Genomic DNA, 19,137 nt, shown 5'->3' with positions numbered 1-19,137 from the left:
ATTAGCACATTGTTCCTTTTTATTGGTGAGTAGTATTTTATTGTATAAATATAGCTCAATTTGTTTATTCATTCTCATGTTGATGGACATTTGGATTTTTTTTACAGTTTTTACCTATTGTAAATAAAGCTGCTATTTACATTTTGTACAAGTCTTTTTATGGATATATATTTTCATTTCTCTTGGATGAATATCTAAGAGTGGAACTATTGGGTCAAAGAGTAGTTGTGTATTTAGTTTCATAGGAAACTACTAAATATTTTTCCAAAGTGTTTGTACTAATGTGCATTTCTACCAGCAAGGTATGAGAGTTCCAGTTATTTTACATCCTTACCATGGTTTGGTGTTACCAGTTATTTTCATTTTAGCTGTTCTTTTGAGTGTCTCATTATGGTTTTAATCTACATTTCCCTGATGAACAATGATATTGAGCACTTCTTCATGCACTTTTGGGCCATTCATTTATCTTTGTGAAGTGTCTGCAAGTCTTTTGCCTGTTTCAAGAAAATGAATTATTTGCCTTTAGTGAGTTGGGATTCTTTATATATTTTAGATATAAATCTTTTGTCAGATATATGTACTGTGAATATATTCTTTCCCAGTCTAGTTACATATTCATATTGTTAATGATGGCTTTTAATGAGCAGAAGCTTTTAATCTCATGAAGTGTAATTTATTGATTTTTATAAAATTGATATGGTTATGTTTTCTCTTTCCTATCTGAGAAACTTTTGCTTCTTGCTTTAGGAATATATTTTGTTTACTTCATTATTTTTTTAAAAAGCTTTTCTTAACTCTTATGTTTATATCTTAACAAATTTTCGTTGATCTTTAAAACAACTAGCATTTGATTTCGCTGATGATTCTTTGTTATTTGCCTATTTTTTACTTTGTAAATTTCTGTTCTTTAAACTTTGGGTTTAATTTGCTTATCTTTTTCTAGCTTCTCAAGGTAGAAGTTTTGATTAACTTTGGGCCTTCTTTTTCTGTATAAACATTCAAAGTTATAAATTCTTCTTTAAGCATTGCTTTACCTGCATCCCTCGGATTTTGATAAGTTGTTTTCATTTTTATTAAGTTAAAAATATTTTACCTTTTGTTTTTTGATATTTTTTCTTTGACCCCATAGATTTATTAGAAATGTGTTGCTTAACTTCTAAAGCGTTAGGGATTTAATTTCCAAATATTTAGATATTTTTATTATCATTTTTTGTTTCTAATTTAATTCCACTATAACTAAAGACCATACTTTATATAATTTCCCACTTTTAAAATATATTAAATACATGGAATGGTAGCAGGTCTGTTTTTTTTTTTTGGTTTAGTAGTGAAAGGAAGACAGTTTAAGCACAGTTCCATTTTTCTTTTCCCCTTGAGAAATTGATTTATTTTTAGTTAATTTTTGGAATTGTGTGCAGTCTTAATTGAGCCTGATTCTTTAGTATAAGAGCAGCTATGGGCATAGCATATTCCTGACATAAAGTAAATCAGTTATTAAAGAGTAGGTATCAGATTATTGAGAATCTTACCATAGTGTTCCTCTACACAGTGTAATTATCATAGGTCCTCTATCAGTGCATTCGATACTGTTTTTAGCTCTCTGAAGTTTGTCTGAATTTTTTGGATATTTTGACTCTAGTTTTACCCTTTTGTATATAGGATAGAAAGAGACAAAATGTAGGTAATACTCAGGTATTTTGAGATGCTAGAATATTTTATCTTTCTAAAATACCTTTTAGTGCTTATGTATACACTGTTTGTTTTGTAATTCCTGCAATAAAAGCAGAGATACTCTATTTAAAAAATACTTATGAAAGAGTTTATTTTTCTTATCCACTTTAGAGTTCGTTGTCGAAATGCTGGTCCTGTAGCTGTAGCTGAGAAAAGCATTGCCCAGGTTGCAGAGAAATTCATATTAAGAGGTTATTGTCCAAATTGCAACCAAGTCTTTGTGGATGAAACCAGTACCCGAAATCACAAGCAGAATTTAGGACACAAAGTCCGAGTGATTAACTCAATGGAAGAATCAGTCTTACTTTATTGCCACAGCAGTGAAGGGAACAAACCTCCTTCTGACTTGAATCTATTGCTAGATCAATCAAAGTTTTCATCACTTAAAAGAACTATGTCTCTTCAAGAATCTAGCTCACAAGACTACAGCACCATTCCAAAAAAAAAGATGAATTTAGAAGGTAAAAGCCACGAAGGTATGGTTTGTGCCCAGAAAGAAAAGTCAGTTATTAAAACCTGGTTTTGTGAATGCCATGAACGATTCCCAAGTGAAGATTTAGTAGAAAAGCACGTTTTCTCAGCAAATACAATGTGTTATAAGTGTGTGGTGTGTGGAAAGGTGTGTGAAGATTTAGGAGTCATTCGTTTACATATGAGCAGGATTCATGGAGGCGCCCATTTAAATAACTTTCTCTTCTGGTGTCGGACATGCAAAAAGGAGTTAACAAGGAAAGAGACTATTATGGCACATGTGACTGAATTTCATAATGGTCACAGATATTTCTATGAGATGGATGAGGTAGAAAGTGAAACTTTGCCGTCATCCTCTACAACAATGGGGAGTAATTTGGCTGCTAAGAATCCTTCTTCAACGATTACTATTATTGACCATTCCCCAGCAAACAATCCTCCAAGGGGCAAATGGCAATGCCGAATCTGTGAAGATATGTTTGATTCCCAAGAATGTGTGAAACAGCACTGCATGTCTTTAGCAAGTCACCAGTTTCACAGATACAGCTGTGCTCATTGCAAAAAGACTTTTCACAAGATAGAAACACTATATCGACATTGCCAAGATGAGCATGACAATGAAATAAATATTAAATACTTCTGTGGGCTTTGTGATCTTACCTTTAATGTGGAAGAAGCATTTTTGAGTCATTACAAGGAGCACCATGGCATAGATTATGTGTTTGTGTCAGAAAAAACTGAAACTTCAATTAAAACTGAGAATGATTATTCAGTAATAGAGACCAGTAACCTGTTAACCTGTGGTTGCCGTGAGAGTTACATCTGCAAAGTCAACAGAAAGGAAGATTATAGTAAATGTCTTCAAATCATGCTGGATAAGGGCAAACTGTGGTTTCGCTGCAGTTTGTGTTCAGCAACAGCACAGAATGTTGCCGACATGAACACTCATATCCGTCAAGTGCACAAATTAAAGAGCGAGGAGGAGGAGCAACAGTATGTGATCAAGTGTGGCACCTGCACCAAAGCATTTCATGATCCCGAGAGTGCTCAGCAGCACTTCCATAGAAAACATTGCTTCTTACAGAAACCCAGTGTGGCTCATTTTGGATCTGAAAAAACAAGCCCGTACAAGTTTGCTGCTAGTGCCTCACGTACAGAGAGAAAACTGAAACAGGCAGTAAGCTATCCAAAAAATTCAGACACGGAGAAAGGAGCCGAGAATGACCTAAGCTATCAGAATATAGGTATGGCTTTACAACTCTAATGTCTGTGCAAATTTCACATATTAATATAGAAATATACATGTATTGTAGCCATCGTTTTGTGGAAGCTAATAATGATTCAGTTTTGAAGCAAGAAACATAATAGGATGATATGTTAATTACTGTAGCATATGCTTTTTAGCCAGAATGTAGCTACTACATTTAGCCAGCCATTCTCTAAACTTAAGGGGACAAAGAATATATGTTAGCTTTAAATAATATGTAGTTTAGATAAGATTTTCTTTTCTTTTACAAAAGGCTTGGGAATTTTGAGAGATGAAGGAAATCGACAGTGTTTCTGAAAGTAGAATTTGAAAGTTATCCCGAACATATTATTAGATTTTGGTTCATTCAAAAGATGATAAATCAAGTGAATTATTTTGTTTCTATTTTGGCTTTATTCTGTGAGAAATCTTGAAGTTCACTTTAGAATTTGTATATTTTTGTTATGATTATCTTGGAAGCATAACTTTTACTTACAGTTAAAATAGGAATTAGAAGTAGAGTTACAAGTGGTAGCAAGAAACAATGGAAAGATATGAGGTAAGGATCCCCCTGTTTTACTTACTCTAGACTTTCCTTCTTCCATATGATAAGGTTAGATAAGTCTAGAAGACTGCAATGTTTTTATTTTGTTTAGAGTATAATTTATTTTGTCTAGAATATAATTTTAAGTCTATATCCTTTTAAATATTAACTCAGTAAGTTAAGAGCGGAGACGATGAGGATATGTGAAAATTTTGGTTAATAAAATATTTTTTATGAAACTTTGAATTTTTACAGGCTCACTCTATAGGACATGTAGGTATCAACATCACCTTTAGCCATGGCACGTTTTATGTAAGAAATGATTAAATGAAATACTACAGATCCATTTAACTCTACTCCAAACTGTGAAACAGCGGTCATACCATTTTTGTTCTCTTGTACTTTTCTTTTGCTCTTCTGATTACTTTTTGGGAATTTGTGTTGGTCTTCGATAGAACATGATTCTAGTATCTAAATCTGAGAATGGCTGAGAATTTTAAGAAAAGACAAGGTGATAGGTGGCTTGGAAATGGGAGGGGATGCAGCGTGTATTTGAGAGCGTCTCCATTGGATAGAGGAGAAACTATGTGTTTTAAAAATAATTTAATATCTTAAGGTTTGCATTGCTGCCACTAGAAACTTTAAGGTAGAAAGGAGGAAAATAAAGGAGAATGAAAGTTGGAGAATGGTGGAAGGTGAAAGAACCTGAGAACCAAGAAAGATGTTTGTGGCGAATGGTGCTGAAGTGCCACTGGTACCTGTAATGCACCACCTTATGATATAACAGTGTTGTAGGTTACCTCATTTCTGCTCTATGAGGTGTTTAACCACAGAGCCAGAGGAGTACTAATAAATCAGTCTAGGTTAGGAAAATAACAAAATTCTTATAGGGAGAACGTTTATAGCAGGTAACCTTGACATTTTATTTTGATGATAATGCAATTTTTGGGTTATTTAGCCTTAAAACTTTGTCTTCTAGTTCTTCTAGTACACCGTTTTAAAAAAAAATTACTTTTATAAATGACATTAAAAAAAAAATTCTTAGGATCAATAGCCTGTGGTTTTAGAAAGGATATATAATCAAATTTCTGAAATATTCAGAATATTTTTTATTTGATTTAAATGTACTGCATCATGTATAGGTTTGGACTTTATGAAAAGGTTTAGCTAGAAATGAATAACATAAGATTAATATTTTGCATATTAGTTCTCTGATATCTTTTAAACTTTTGAGAAATTAAAATGTTTCTAGCTAATTCTTACCAAATTCATGTAAATGTTTCTTTCTTAGATGAAGAAGTTGTTGAGCTTCCAGATTTGGATTACTTGAGAACCATGACTCATATAGTCTTTGTAGATTTTGATAACTGGTCAAACTTTTTTGGTCATCTACCAGGGCATCTTAACCAAGGAACATTTATTTGGGGCTTTCAAGGTATGGTTAATAAAAACATTTGAGGCAATTTCTCTGTTTTCCCCTTAGAATATGGTTCACTTTAAAGGACTCCTCTTGAACCTTCCTGAATAGAACACAGGAACATAATTGGAATATTGTCACTTTGCATTATAGTTACTCTGCTAGAATATTTTTCTCTTTACATTTCTCTGTGGTAAATGTTCTATTTGATGGCCCAAAGTTTGTGGATCTTTAGATACGGATCGAAAAAGCCTTTATTCAATACCTACATTGTGCCAGGTACTATATTTGGTACTAATACATGCTTACTAATTATTATAGTTATCTCCCCTTTAAAATATAAGGAAGTAGGCTGAGAAGTTTTTATTTTTCCCAAAGTTTAAAACTAATAAATAGCAGTTAGCTTTTGAGCTTAGGCCTTGTGGCAATTATGTTAGTATGTTAATTATTCATAAATGTGCATCTTCATCTAAATCTCTTTACAAACCATTGACCAAACCATGGAGAGAGACTTCTTTGATTTATAGTTTAGTATAATGAGCATCTAATATACTTCATGTTTGATAGGAAACAGCATATGAAGAGGATTGGAATTTAAGATAGAAACATATCAATCTGGATAAATTAGCCAGTACAGGCTTTTAGTAAGTCTGACTTTACTGATTGCTCGTCATAACTGTCCACTAAACAGCCTTGACTTATTTGTAAAAAACCACTAATGCTTACATTCATATAGAATGATATCATTCAAAGAATTTTTACACATTACTTTTGATTCTCCTTAAGATCACTGTGAGTTTTCAGATAAATAGGTAGATTCAGGGAGGTTGTTCTACTTTCCCAAGATTGTAAAGTAACAAAATGATGATAACCTGCATTAGAACTGGGTTCTTCTGCATTCTCACCTGGTACTTTTTCTCTAGCACTTTTTTTTCTAGTATGTGTTTTTCCTTGATAGAATTTTCAATTGTATCTAGTGTTCTTTTCTTTTTCTATCATGACTTTTTCTACCATTTGATTATCATGCCTTTTCTAAAAATAACAGGAGGAAACACCAATTGGAAGCCTCCACTCAATTGTAAGATCTATAATTACCTGAATAGGATTGGATGCTTCTTCCTTCATCCACGCTGTAGTAAAAGAAAAGATGCTGCTGATTTTGCCATATGTATGCATGTGAGTTCTTGTTTTATTCAAACTAATGTGAATCTAGGACCCGTTTGGATTTTTTTCGCTTTAATCATAATGACACTGTAGGTCATTCTTCAATGGTATATTTTCATATAACCTTCTGTATCATGTTCTGCTTATGACTACTATGCGGGCAGGAGCCCATAGCATAATTATTTACTGCTTTATCCCTAACTCCTAGCAGAATCTAAGCTACACATAGTAGACCTTAAACTTTTTATGGAATAAATGATAAAGAGATGACACTGTACTCGAAGTTACTGAGACACTTTCACATTTCAACGTCTCTGAAATTGAGAGGCACCTGAACAATCATTGTTGGCTAGATGGGATTTGCATTTGCTTCTGTCTCTGCCAGTCACCTAGAGAAATTACCAACCTGAGACACAGTTTAAAGTCTCTGCTTAATGGGTTTATGTATCACACTTACAACATGAATTTACTCTGAAAACTTGTTGACTGATGCTTATGTTTTAAACCACAAGAGATTTCTTTTTCTACCTATCCAGTGCCAAGATTGAGTGTGCAAATTACATTGCCTACCTTTTCTCTATAGTTGATTTAAAGCACTTCAGCTTTATGAGGGGGCCTCCTATTGGACTTTTGGTCTTTCTTTCTTTCTTAGTGGCACATAAGCTAGCTTATAATAATTGATAACATTTTATATTTGATTAAGTATGGTATATTTCATTTACGAAGGAGATCTTTGGTGGGAGCTGGGGAACAAGCTAAATATATCTTACTAGGTATGCGTTCATTCTGAAATATATGTAACTTGATTTGAAACTCAAATGCTAATTTTCATCAACATATGCCATTTATTCCAACTTAGGCTGGCCGTCTAGATGAACAACTACCCAAGCAAATTCCTTTCACCATCCTCTCAGGAGATCAAGGTTTTCTGGAGCTAGAAAATCAATTTAAGAAGACTCAGAGGCCAGCACATATACTAAACCCTCACCATTTAGAGGGAGATATGATGTGTGCCTTGTTAAATAGTATATCCGATACCACCAAAGGTATGCAGCTGCAGTCACAGTGCAGACCATCCAAGAGGAGGAGACTTCACTGCTGAGAGAAACCAATAAACTGCTGTCCACTAGTGTACTGTTGGCTGCTTACTAAACATCATGCTCTCATACTTCTATCTTATTTATTTTTCCTTATCTCACTTTCATTCTTTAGTGTTTTAAAAGAGGATGAATTTATAATTTTCTGGAGTCTTTTTGAACTAAGAGACAAACTCTATATTAACGTATATAACATATATTCATGGTATGAAATAATGTTAGTACAACTTTGTAAACCTCAGAATCCAGATCTTCAATTTGTTTCTAAAATTCCAAATTCATCTTTAATTTTTCAAAAAGGAAAGTCTTACAGGTGAAACCAGAAAGCAATAAATAATAATATGGCAGTACCACACTCTCCACTCCTCCTTCCCACCGCAAAAAAGACCATTTAAGAGGTTAACAATGACAAAAGTGAAGCCCCGAAAGATCTTTAGTTCCTTAGAAGGGGTAGGTACTTCTTATCTTATTCCTGGGACTTAACACACTCTGCTCTACCTTTCCGAGGTTGTTCAAAGAAAGGCAGTACTGATGCCCAATTTCACTAACTGGTATGTAAGAAAGAATGACATTCTAGGGATTCAGAAAGATTTTTTTTTCATGATTTCTGAAATAAATGTGGTAGAAGAGAATAATAATTTTTAAATATCCTAAAAATTTATAGCCATGAGTAAGATTTGAATATATTAATGAATGACCTCAATGAAAAGCTGACTACTTTGGGGCATTTTTATTATGTGCCTTTAAATTTTCCAGCTCTGCTTGCCTCCTAGCTGTTTTTTTCTTTGAACTTACCCAGAGCCACATTTTGATTAGAAACCCATTCTGAAGAATTTTGCTGTAATCACACATTACAGTGGATTGATTCACTTCAACAAAGTTAGGGATCATTAATCTAACTCAACTGTGCTCTTTAAAGGAAAATCAACACTGTTTTGCATATCTTAGTATTGAATTTTATCTTTCTGTTCTGTAATTTTTGTTTTCATTCACTTGTTTTTTCTCTCTTTGGCTTTTTTTTTTTAGAATCTCTTTTTTCTTTCACTTTTTTGCCATCCCTTTCCCAGTCTTTACCATTTATTTAATATTCTGTAAAATACTTTTTACCTTTTCCACCATAGGCCAGCCCCCTTTTTCTTCTCTTTTGCTGATGCTTTTGGAAACATTTCTTTTGCAATTTAGAATGTGAAACCTGTATGAATTTGCCTTTATTTCAACTTTATTTGGAATGAGAGCTGCATATGAATAGATCTGCATGGGTATATCAGGGTTGGAGGTGAGAGAATAGGTTACTGTTATATGCCGATTGTTTACTTCTGAATGCTTCTTATACTCTTTTTTTTTTTTAAATCACTCAGTAATAATCATTGCTCTTTTGAACTTACTGCTCTTTGGGGGTACATGTGTACTTTATTCTGAATTTTTATGAAATGCAGAGATCATGCAGTGCATAAAGAAGGTCATTGGCTTTGGTTCAAACGCTGACTTTGCTGCTTCCTAGCTGATTTCAGTCAAGTTACATTTTCTGAGTCTCACTTTTCTTATCTTTAAGGTTGTAAGAATTAGTGATATATATAAAGTATCTAGCACAGTATATAAAGCACTGTATGTGCTCAATAAATAGCAGCTGTTTTTTATTACTACTGTAAATATTCCTAGCCACTAGGTTTTTTTTTTTTTACTTTCCAATTTTTTTATCATGGTAAAATACACATAAGTCTTACCATCTTAACTGAAGTGTACAGTTCAGTGGTGTTAACTACATTTACGTTGTGTAACCATGATCATCATCCATCCTCAGAATTATTCTCATCTTGCAAAACTGAAACTTGGTACCCATTTAAGAATAACTCCCCATCCCCTTTCCCCCAAGGCCCTGACAACCACCATTCTACTTTCTGTCTCTGTTTTTGACTACACTAAGTACCTCATATAAGTGAAATACAGCATTTGTCTTTCTGTGACTGGCTTATTTCACTTAGCATAATGTCCTCAAGTTTCATTTATATTATAACATGTGAGAATTTCATTTTTTAAGGCTGAATAATATTCTATTCTATGTATATACCCCATTTTGCTCATCCATTTATCCATCCATGGATACTTGGCTTGTAGCCATGTTTTAGCTACTGTGAATAATACTGCTATGAAGATAGGTATATAAATATCTCTTTTGAGACCCTGCTTTCACTTCTTTTGAGTACATACCCAGAAATGGAATTGCTGAATCATGTAGTAATTCTATCTTTAATTTTTTGAGAAACTTCCATACTGACTTCCACAGGAATAGCACCATTTTACTTACACTCCCACCAACAGTGCATTAGGGTCCCAGTTTCTCTACATACTTGTCAGCACTTGTTATTTTCTGATTGTGTTTGTTTGTGGTTGATAGTAGCCATGCTAATAGGTATCTCAATTTTGATTTGCATTTCCTTAATGATTAGTAATGTTGAGCATCTTTTCATTTTAAAAGTAATGGAAATTATTAAGTGGCTAAAGAAGTATAGAATTCTTAAATCATGGTATTTGATTTGATTTAAAGATGCTTTTGTAATTCCAAAATACAGAAAAAGTTTTCTGAATCATAGTATATTCAGATTCAGTTATTTGATTTAAGACAAATCAAATTCATGGTAGGAAGACTTAAAGGCATCAAACTGCCTGGTAGTAAACTTTATATAGTAGTCCCCCCCTTATCTGCAGGTGAAACATTCTAAGACTGCCAGTGGGTGTCTGAAACCACGATAATATCAAATTCTATATATATAGTGTTTTTTCCTTTACATACATTTTCACTTAAAGAAAGCACTTTATAGTTTCTCTTTGGCATATCTGAATTGCCAACATTACTACTCTTGTGCTTTGGGGACATTATTAAGTACAATAAGGGTTACTTCAACACAGGCATTATAGGTTACTGTGACAGTCATTCTGATAACTGAGACAGCTAACGAGTAAGGGGCAGATGGCATGTACAGTTGATTCTTGCACAACTTGGGGCTAGGGGTGCTAACCTCCTGCACAGGTGAAAATCTACATATTACTACAGTTGGTCCTCTGAATACACAGATTCCCAACTACGGAGTAGACCCTTCAACAACATGGGTTTGAACTGTGGCGCAGTTGAAAAAATAAGTGGACCCACACAATTTAAACCTATGTTGCCCAAGGATCAAATGTACAGTGTGGATACACTGGACAAAGGGATGATTCATGTCCTGGGCGGGATGGAACTGGACAACATGAGATTTCATCATGCTACTCAAAACAGTGCACAGTTTAAAACTTATGAATTGTTTACTTCTAGTATTTTCCGTTTAATATTTTTGGACCATGGCATGTGACTGAAACCACAGAAAGTGAAACTGCAGATAAGGGTAGGACCACTGTAGTAAGAAAGTCAAAGAATAATCACTTTCTCGGTTAACTTTATTCCATTACCTTTCCTAAGAAATGGCTTTGTGAATAGTAGAGTAATAGTTTCTTTTAAGGAGTGTATTGAGACTTAGAAAATCTCTCAATGTCCATAAATACTATATCTTATTGGGCCTTTAGGGTAATTTTGGTTACCATAAAAATGCCAGGATAGCTCCTTTCATCTCCCTTAGCGTAGTGTTCCTAGCTTCAGATCTGACCACAATTTCTTAAGGAACTGTGATTTTTGGTAGGGAGTCAGTGGACCTTTCTAAGAATCTGATAAAAGCTTTCTATGGCTCTTTCCCTAAAAATGAACATGTATATGCGATATCACATACAGTTTCAGAGAATTTGTGATCTCAAACTCTCTTTGGTACAAAAGTTCATACTATAAGTAACATACAGTAGAAGTTCTCTCATATTATTTTATAAGAAATCTGATTTTTCCAGTTTTAAAAATCACCATTGTATAGCCAAACGATACAAGTTTGAACCTATTATTTTTCTCAGACTTTTCAGAAATTTTTCATTATTAGGACTAAAAAAATTTTTTTTTTGGACAGGAGCTTCCTATATAAACAGGAAGAGTCTGTTGAATAGTGTCATGGGAATCAATGGTCATATGGTATTTTATACTCTGAGAATTTAATCTTTTACTAATTTTTCAGTTAATTAGACGTTTTTTCAGGAGGTACTTGTCTCAGTAGAAATAGAGTATTTGGAATTGCTGGTTTCATATACAGATGTGTTGTCATTTGGCCATAGGTATTACTTTTTGCTTGGTAGAAAGGGGACAGGTAGTTAAGTAGCTTTACTACCGGTACTTTTTTTAGATTTCTGACTTGGTTACTTAAGCTAAATCGGTTATTCTTTGCAGCAAGGTGAGCCTTTAAACTAATTTTGAGATTTGAATGTGTCATGGTTTTTGCCCTATAAAATCTCTCTCCACCTAAGCATCAGGGTTCCAGCACAAACATTTTTATTACAGCTATGATATATAAAGATTTATATCTTTATAGAGATATTTAAAAATATTAATAGCCTTAATTAACACCCTTGGCCCCCTTATCCTTCATCAATTCTATTTTATAATGTATTCACCCTCACCTTTTTAAAACTTGCCAAGAAACATGGATCTTTTCTAGGAATCCTAATCAGAGAAGCCAGATAGAGACTCTTTTTCTTAGACCTTTTACATTTTATTTACAAATATATGTGCATTCTAACTCAAGTCTAATGTCTCAAAGATGCACATATAACTTGTTACTTAAACATTTTAAAGAAAAGAAAGGACTTACTGATGTCTCACTATGTGCCAGCCAACCATGCTAGCTGGTTTTTATATTCCTAGTGTTTAAAGATGTTTAAAGAACTTACACGTTTTATTTAATTCTCTTTACAACACTGTGAGGTAGGGTGTGTTAGATTACCCTATTTTATAGATGAGAAGCAGAGATCTAGAAAGGTTAAAATATGCTACCTGTGGCTACACAAGTGGTTTTTTTTTTTTTTTCAGTATCACTGACAGAAACACCTGATTTTATGATGTAGATAGAGTCCCGTGCGAATTATTGTCTCTAATCTCATCCTTGAAGAGTGAAGATAATGAGAGCCATTCTGCTGCAGTCTAATGACATTTGCAGAATCCATGTTAATGATACCAAATATGAGAATTAAAAAAAAATAACATTCAGGAAGAGGGGCTTTTTTTTGTTTTTTGTTTTTTTGGTTTTAATTTGATTGTGGGTTGTGGTACTTTAAAAAGTAGGCTGATTGTATGTGAAACATAGCCAAGGAAAGTGATTAACTTCGTAAGATCCTTAGGATCTTTTGTCTAATTAAACAAGCCCCATTTTCTTTTTTTCTGACTGTAAAAATGCAGTCTCAGTATGATGAGCACAAACTGAGTTAAAGGAACCATGCAAGCACCCTTTTTCATTTACCTTGTGTGACATTGCTCCCTGCTTGTAATACATTCTCCATAAGATGAAATAAGTATGTTTCTTGTTTTTACTACACTGACCATACATTTTAAGGGCTTTTTGTTTGTTTTCACTTTCCAAAGTGTTGGGTTATTGTATCTACCTCAGCCATATTCCTTGATGACTGAATTTCTGAGTTACTATTTTCCACTATTTAATTGGTGACAGCTATAGCTTATATAAAAAATTCTGTGGGTTCTTAGTGATCCGTTTATGTAATAGGACTTGACCATATCTTGTAGTTTAGTTGAAGAACATTAACTTGATTAATGTAAGATTTTCTTTTCAGGGTTTTCGTTTGTTTGCGTGTCCATTTTAATGGGTTCAAAATGATTTCATGTATCCTCAGAAATATTAGAAGTATGTGAGGTGACATACAGATGGAAGTCAAATTAATATTTCTTCCATATGAAATCCCAGATTGCAAAAATGTGTACTTTTCTCATTAAATGATTTAAGTGACTAAAGTACAAAATATTAAAATTTTATAGTTTGATACCGTTAGCATGACTACTAATGCTAAATCATTTTTCTTTAATATTTTAAAAATTTTATTGAATGTTTTGGGGTGACATTGGTTAATAAAATTACATAAGTTTCAAATGTGCAAGTCAACAATATGTCATATGTATATTGTGTTCACCACCCAGAGTTAAATTTCCTTTCACCACCATCTATTTGACTGCCTTTACTCTCATCTACCTCTTCTCCCCACCCAAGATTTTGTTTTTAAAGACACAGTTTTTTATATTCAGTTGTTTATAGTTCTTAAGTAAATTAAACATCCTCTTCGCAGTTTTATATAAAGCATTAACTTACCTAGAATATTTTTTCTTAGGTAATGCAAGGATGAACTTGAGCATAAGTTGTTATATATTAGCAAATCCAAATTGACAACAGATTTTACTGTGCGTCAAGATAATTTTTGTTGAATCTGAACACTCTCCTTGGACTGTCTGGTTTATGGGCCTAGGACTTTGTTGCATCTCTTTGGTTTGTGTCTTTGTTTTGGAATGAATAAGAGGCATTAAATATAGTTGTTATCTATATATAGAAACATACCAAATACACAGATTTTAAAAGCCTTCTTAAAGATTGAGTATAAAAGTTCACCCATGCTGTTATATCTATTTGACTTATATTCAGTTATTTAAACCCTGATTCAGTCACTGTGTGTGTGTGTGTGTGTGTGTGTGTGTGTGTGTGTGTGTGTATTTTTATATATAATCACTGATAGTACCATGGTTCAAATTTTAAGTGACTTTTGCAATACCTGGTCAGTCATGTCATTTTTACGAAGTCTTAGGTCTCTCATTATGAAAGCATGTAAGACATCAGGTAAGTGAGTTTGTGCCATGCAGAGGCATTGTTAATTTAATCCTTTGGTTTCTATAGAGATGAATGCATATGATTTTCAAAATGCAGGAGAATTTTATCTGTCACCATTTTTTAAAATTGTAAGATGATTTTATGCAAATGAAACTTTGGAGTTTATTTGCTACATCCAAATAAACATGCTAGGGTTCAAATTTTTTAGTTTTTTTAAATACTTGAATTTTCTGTTTCCTCGATGTTATATTACAATAACTTTTTCAAATAATGTTTTTGAATATAGAACTAAAATTGAATTGCTTGTTTCATTAGTTTTTATTTTTCTTGAATTAAGTGATTCGGTAATCATTTAAAAAATAAACTAAAAGGAAAGTGGTGTACTACTTACTAATGAATTGTAATTAGTAAGCTTGAGTATGAGAATTGAGTTGTTAAAAAATATTGGCACAATAACTTTTTTCAGAAATACATTTGCATTTATTGATTCTGCCTTACAGAATGTGACAGTGATGATAACCTGGGTATAAAAAGTACTCCAATAGAAGAAGAATTCAGATCCACAGAAGGTAACGTAATGGAATTAATCTTTTCCCTACTTGACTGTATCTTTATTTAAAAAAATTTTCCCCTCTTACCTGTTCATCCCTTCTACTCTTCCTTACCCCTGAATTTAAAAAAGAGTTGTTTCCTCTTTCAAAGGACAGTTTGCATATAAGATGATATAGGGATGATACCAGTTTAGGAAGCTAGATCAGGAATCAGCCAATTATGGCCCTTGGACCAAATCCAGTCCACCACCTGGTTTTGTAAATAAAGTTTTAAGTATTGACTGTGCTGTTGCTTTCACATTGCAAGAGCAAGGTTGAATAGTTGTGACACAAACAGTATAGACTCTCCTACCTCCCCAAGCCTAAAATAATTATTTTCTGACTTTTTGCCAAAAAAATCTCTAAACTCCATGACTAGAAGATTTTGTTATCCTAATTTTGAGTAGTATTAAGAATATTAAAAGTTATACAGTGGAACTGTGAAAGCAAGCACTTATATCTAAATATTAATGGGTTTCTGTAAATCAAAATTTTTTCCCTCTTTGCAAAGGAAAAGTTACATATTTTCTCCCATAAGTTAAAAAGAACTTTATGTATTACTTCACAACAAATAATTGACTGGCTATACCACTATATTGTTGTGTCATATGCTCATTTTTTTTCTTTGGTTTTTCCATAAAAGATTATGTGCTTTTTAATAACCATGGGAAAAAAATGAAACAATGGATTTTAGAAAATACTTGATGCTTCATTGAAGAAGTTAAAACTATTAAAACTATTAAATGTGGCATAAAGGACAAAAGTAGGAGTCATAACATATATTCCAATATAGTCTTTGTTGTTAGAGATTCGAGAGTGGGAATGTGGAGACTAGAGAGGAGAAAAATGTGGCTAGACAAACAGAATGGCCAAGCTGATTTGTTTTCTGTGTATTTGTTTGACCTCTCATATAATGAAATTAATTTGACCAAAAGCATACTAGAACTTTATGCTATTAGGAGTTTGGGAATTTCAGTCTGGGAGTAGAATAGATTCATCCATTCAATGAAGTAGAAAACTCTGATCTTTCTCTCTTATAGCCGGAATCCACTGGTTAAACAAAGTTGGCAGTAAACCTACAGCCTAATTGGAAGCAAGTTTTTTGACAAACTTGTTTTCCCCAACATGGTCTTTCAAGGTCTAGCACAATGCTTAGCAGCCACATAATGATGAGTTAAATGAAAGAACTTTTGTAAGTTTTAAACAAAAACTGCCAGCTAAGTTGTTTATCAAGGCCACTAAAAGATAAACAACATTGAGCATCTAAGTAGTTAAGACTTTGCAACCTTTATTTGCCACCCATGACTAATCCCATGGAGAATGCCAGACAAAATTATAACTTTTAAATAACCACACTTGGGAAGCCTTCACAATTTTATGGGTTCCCTAGCTAGCCCAGGAAATCTGAGATGTGTATAACTGAATATATACCAGAATTTCTACCATTTTATTATCTATGTAATTTTATAGTTTGGAGATTTGGAGAGGTTTTATATTTTTGTGATTCTTTAGTTTGGAAAAAGGATTACTGTTAAAGGATTCAAGAGTTTAGACTTTTAACTAGTTATGAGATATGGACATAATGCATTAATTCTAAGAAAAATCAAAGGAGTGTTATGTGTGTGTTTTCTTTCATTTCCTGATGCTTTATGTAAAATAAGAGTGAGAAGCACACAAGATTCCATATAAGTTAAGGAATCTGGTCTCCTCTGCACTTCCTTTAAAACTCTCTCCCCCCACCCCTCCTTTTTACCCAACAAGATCAAGCTCAAATATCATCTCCTAGTTGAATCATATATATTGCCATTCTTGTAGGCAATTTTGTATGGTCAGTGTCTCTCCTAGATTTTTCATCTTTAAAGAGACCTAACCACTGCCTCTAGGCTCCCTCTGTACCATACCAAGTGGCATTATGGAATTTGTCCTTGTCTTTCATTTTCACTGGACTGTGAGCAACTCAAGGAGAAGGATCATGTTTTATCTTTTATTCAACAGCACCTAGCACAGTGTTTGGCACTAAATAATTGTTTATTGAATGAATAAGCTTTAATAACAAACTTAAAACATGTTAGAGCTACCAAGACCCATCTCTCTATAACTGGATAAAGGAAATTAAAACAGAAGCCATTTGGCTGGGAGAATATTGGATGATTTTGTTGACCCTGCGCCATGAAGGCAAAGTGATGTTTTATTCCAGACCTAATTGCAAAACTCAAAAAGTTGAAATAACTTCTCAAATCTCTCTTCCTTCCTTCCCTTCCGTTCCCAACACAACACTGTAAATGCCTGACAAATGGTAAAAGTCAGGATAAATTTGCACATGGCTTTTTGCCTTGGGAAAAGGTAGATTCCCTTATCTGCCCTGCCCCCCTGCTCCCCTGCCCCCCGTCCCACACACACACCATGATTAGTCTTATTCTTTAGTCTCTGTAGGCCAATATCAGATTCTAACTACCCAGGCCAATCATAAAGTTCTAATATAACCTATTTTGTATACCAGATGTGAAGTAGAGCACACATGATGTGGTGAAGAGTATAGACTTTAGATTTGGACTGCCTGGGTTAAAACTCAGCTCTTTAACCCAAGTTAAAGAAAGCAGATGACAAACATGGACCAGAGCAGAGAGAATGCTGGTGTTTATGAATTTGCCAATTGCACTTTCTACCAACAAATGAGATTTTCAAAGACATGACTTCAAATCTTGCACTCAAGGCTGGTGGGTCAGAGTGAAGCACTCAACTAGAGAGCGAGTCCAGTTACTTGAGGACAGATACATTGGAATACAAGGTGGTTGTCCTTACTCATTGCTGACATGGTAAATATTCACATGAAGAAATTAAAAACTAGAAAATCAACATCTATCTAGTGGTGCTGATATACAGGAAGAGAGAGAAGAGATCAAAGACAGTGATCGTTACATTTCTTATTTTATATTAGCAAACTCTGGTAGATGTTAGCACCTCATGTGAGTTTGTATATTGTAAGTCTACTTTCTGAGAGAAGCATTAATTCTGTTTAAATCTAACTCCTATTCCACACTTGCACCCATGTAACTAAATGTGACTGAAACAAAACACAACCATATTGACTATTCTCACTTTAAATTCATGACACTGACCTTAAGGGGCCCTTAGTGGTGATGGTATTCTGCTTCCCTAGTCCTTTCATTCTTCCACTCTTCCCACCTTATCTTCTCTCTAAACCTTCAACATACCCCAACCTATCCCTTTTCTCAGCCATCGCCTTCACTTCCTATTTCACTGAGGAACAGAAGGCATGGGAGGCTCCCACTACCACATCTCCTTACTTCCTGTATTGGGGCCCATTTCTCTCCCTTCACTCTATTACTGTGGATGAACTATCCTCCTCCTGGTTAGGTCATCCTCTCTGCTTACATTCTGTATCCCATCTCATCTTGTGTGCTTAAGGAAATCAGTCCAGCAGTTCTCCCTTCTCGCTCCTGCAGTGTCATTTTTTCCCTTCTCTACTGGATCTTTCCCATAGATACATATTGTGCCAGAGTTGATCACACTCCTCCTTCAAACACGTTCCTCATCTGGCTTCCAGAACACCCCACTCTCCTGGTTTTCCTCCTACCTCACTGGCTGTTCTCTCTCATTCTCTTTTGCTGGTTCCTCCTCTCCTCAATCTAGGTCCCAGTCTTGGAAGTCTTCTCTTCTATACTCACTGTCTCAGTGATTCATCCAGTCTCAACATCATCTGTGAGCTGACAACTCTCTCATTTCTCTCTCTAGCCCAGTTTTCTACCCTAAACTCCAGACTTAATATCCAGTGGCCTACTTGACATCTCTGCCTTGTTGTCTAATGGTCATCTTCCATTTTACGAGTCCAAACTGAGCTCCTGCTCTTCCTCCAACTCCACTTCCCCTCTAGTCTTCCTTTCTCAGGGAAACACAATGCTACCCTTTCAGCATCTCAGGCTTGAAACTCGAGTCATCCTTGAGGCCTCTCTTTTGCTCATTCCTTACATCCATTCAATCAGCAGACCCTCCATCTCTTTCTTCAAAAGAGATCCAGAGTATAATTATTCCTCAGCACCTCCACTGTTTCACCCACCCCAGCTACCTCATTATTTACCTAGATTACAGCAGAAGCTTCCCAAATGTTCTCATGTTTCCTCTTGC

At 34.2% G+C, this 19,137-nt stretch overlaps 1 protein-coding gene across 1 annotated transcript in view; it reads left to right on the top strand.

The window, feature by feature from the left end:
* Nucleotides 1–19,137, top strand: part of ZNF451 (zinc finger protein 451) — a 71,029-nt gene that overhangs the window by 44,546 nt on the left and 7,346 nt on the right. The window contains exons 10-14 of the mRNA XM_011375001.2: nt 1,843–3,446; nt 5,284–5,427; nt 6,455–6,585; nt 7,433–7,619; nt 14,902–14,970. Coding sequence (XP_011373303.1) covers nt 1,843–3,446; nt 5,284–5,427; nt 6,455–6,585; nt 7,433–7,619; nt 14,902–14,970 — 2,135 coding nt within the window. The remainder of the gene's footprint in view (nt 1–1,842; nt 3,447–5,283; nt 5,428–6,454; nt 6,586–7,432; nt 7,620–14,901; nt 14,971–19,137) is intronic.

The sequence above is a fragment of the Pteropus vampyrus genome, unplaced genomic scaffold (assembly GCF_000151845.1).
Source record: "Pteropus vampyrus isolate Shadow unplaced genomic scaffold, Pvam_2.0 Scaffold260, whole genome shotgun sequence".
NCBI lineage: Eukaryota > Metazoa > Chordata > Mammalia > Chiroptera > Pteropodidae > Pteropus > Pteropus vampyrus.
The sequence above is the reverse complement of the archived record's forward strand: the minus strand, read 5'-3'. Positions and strand labels throughout refer to the sequence as shown.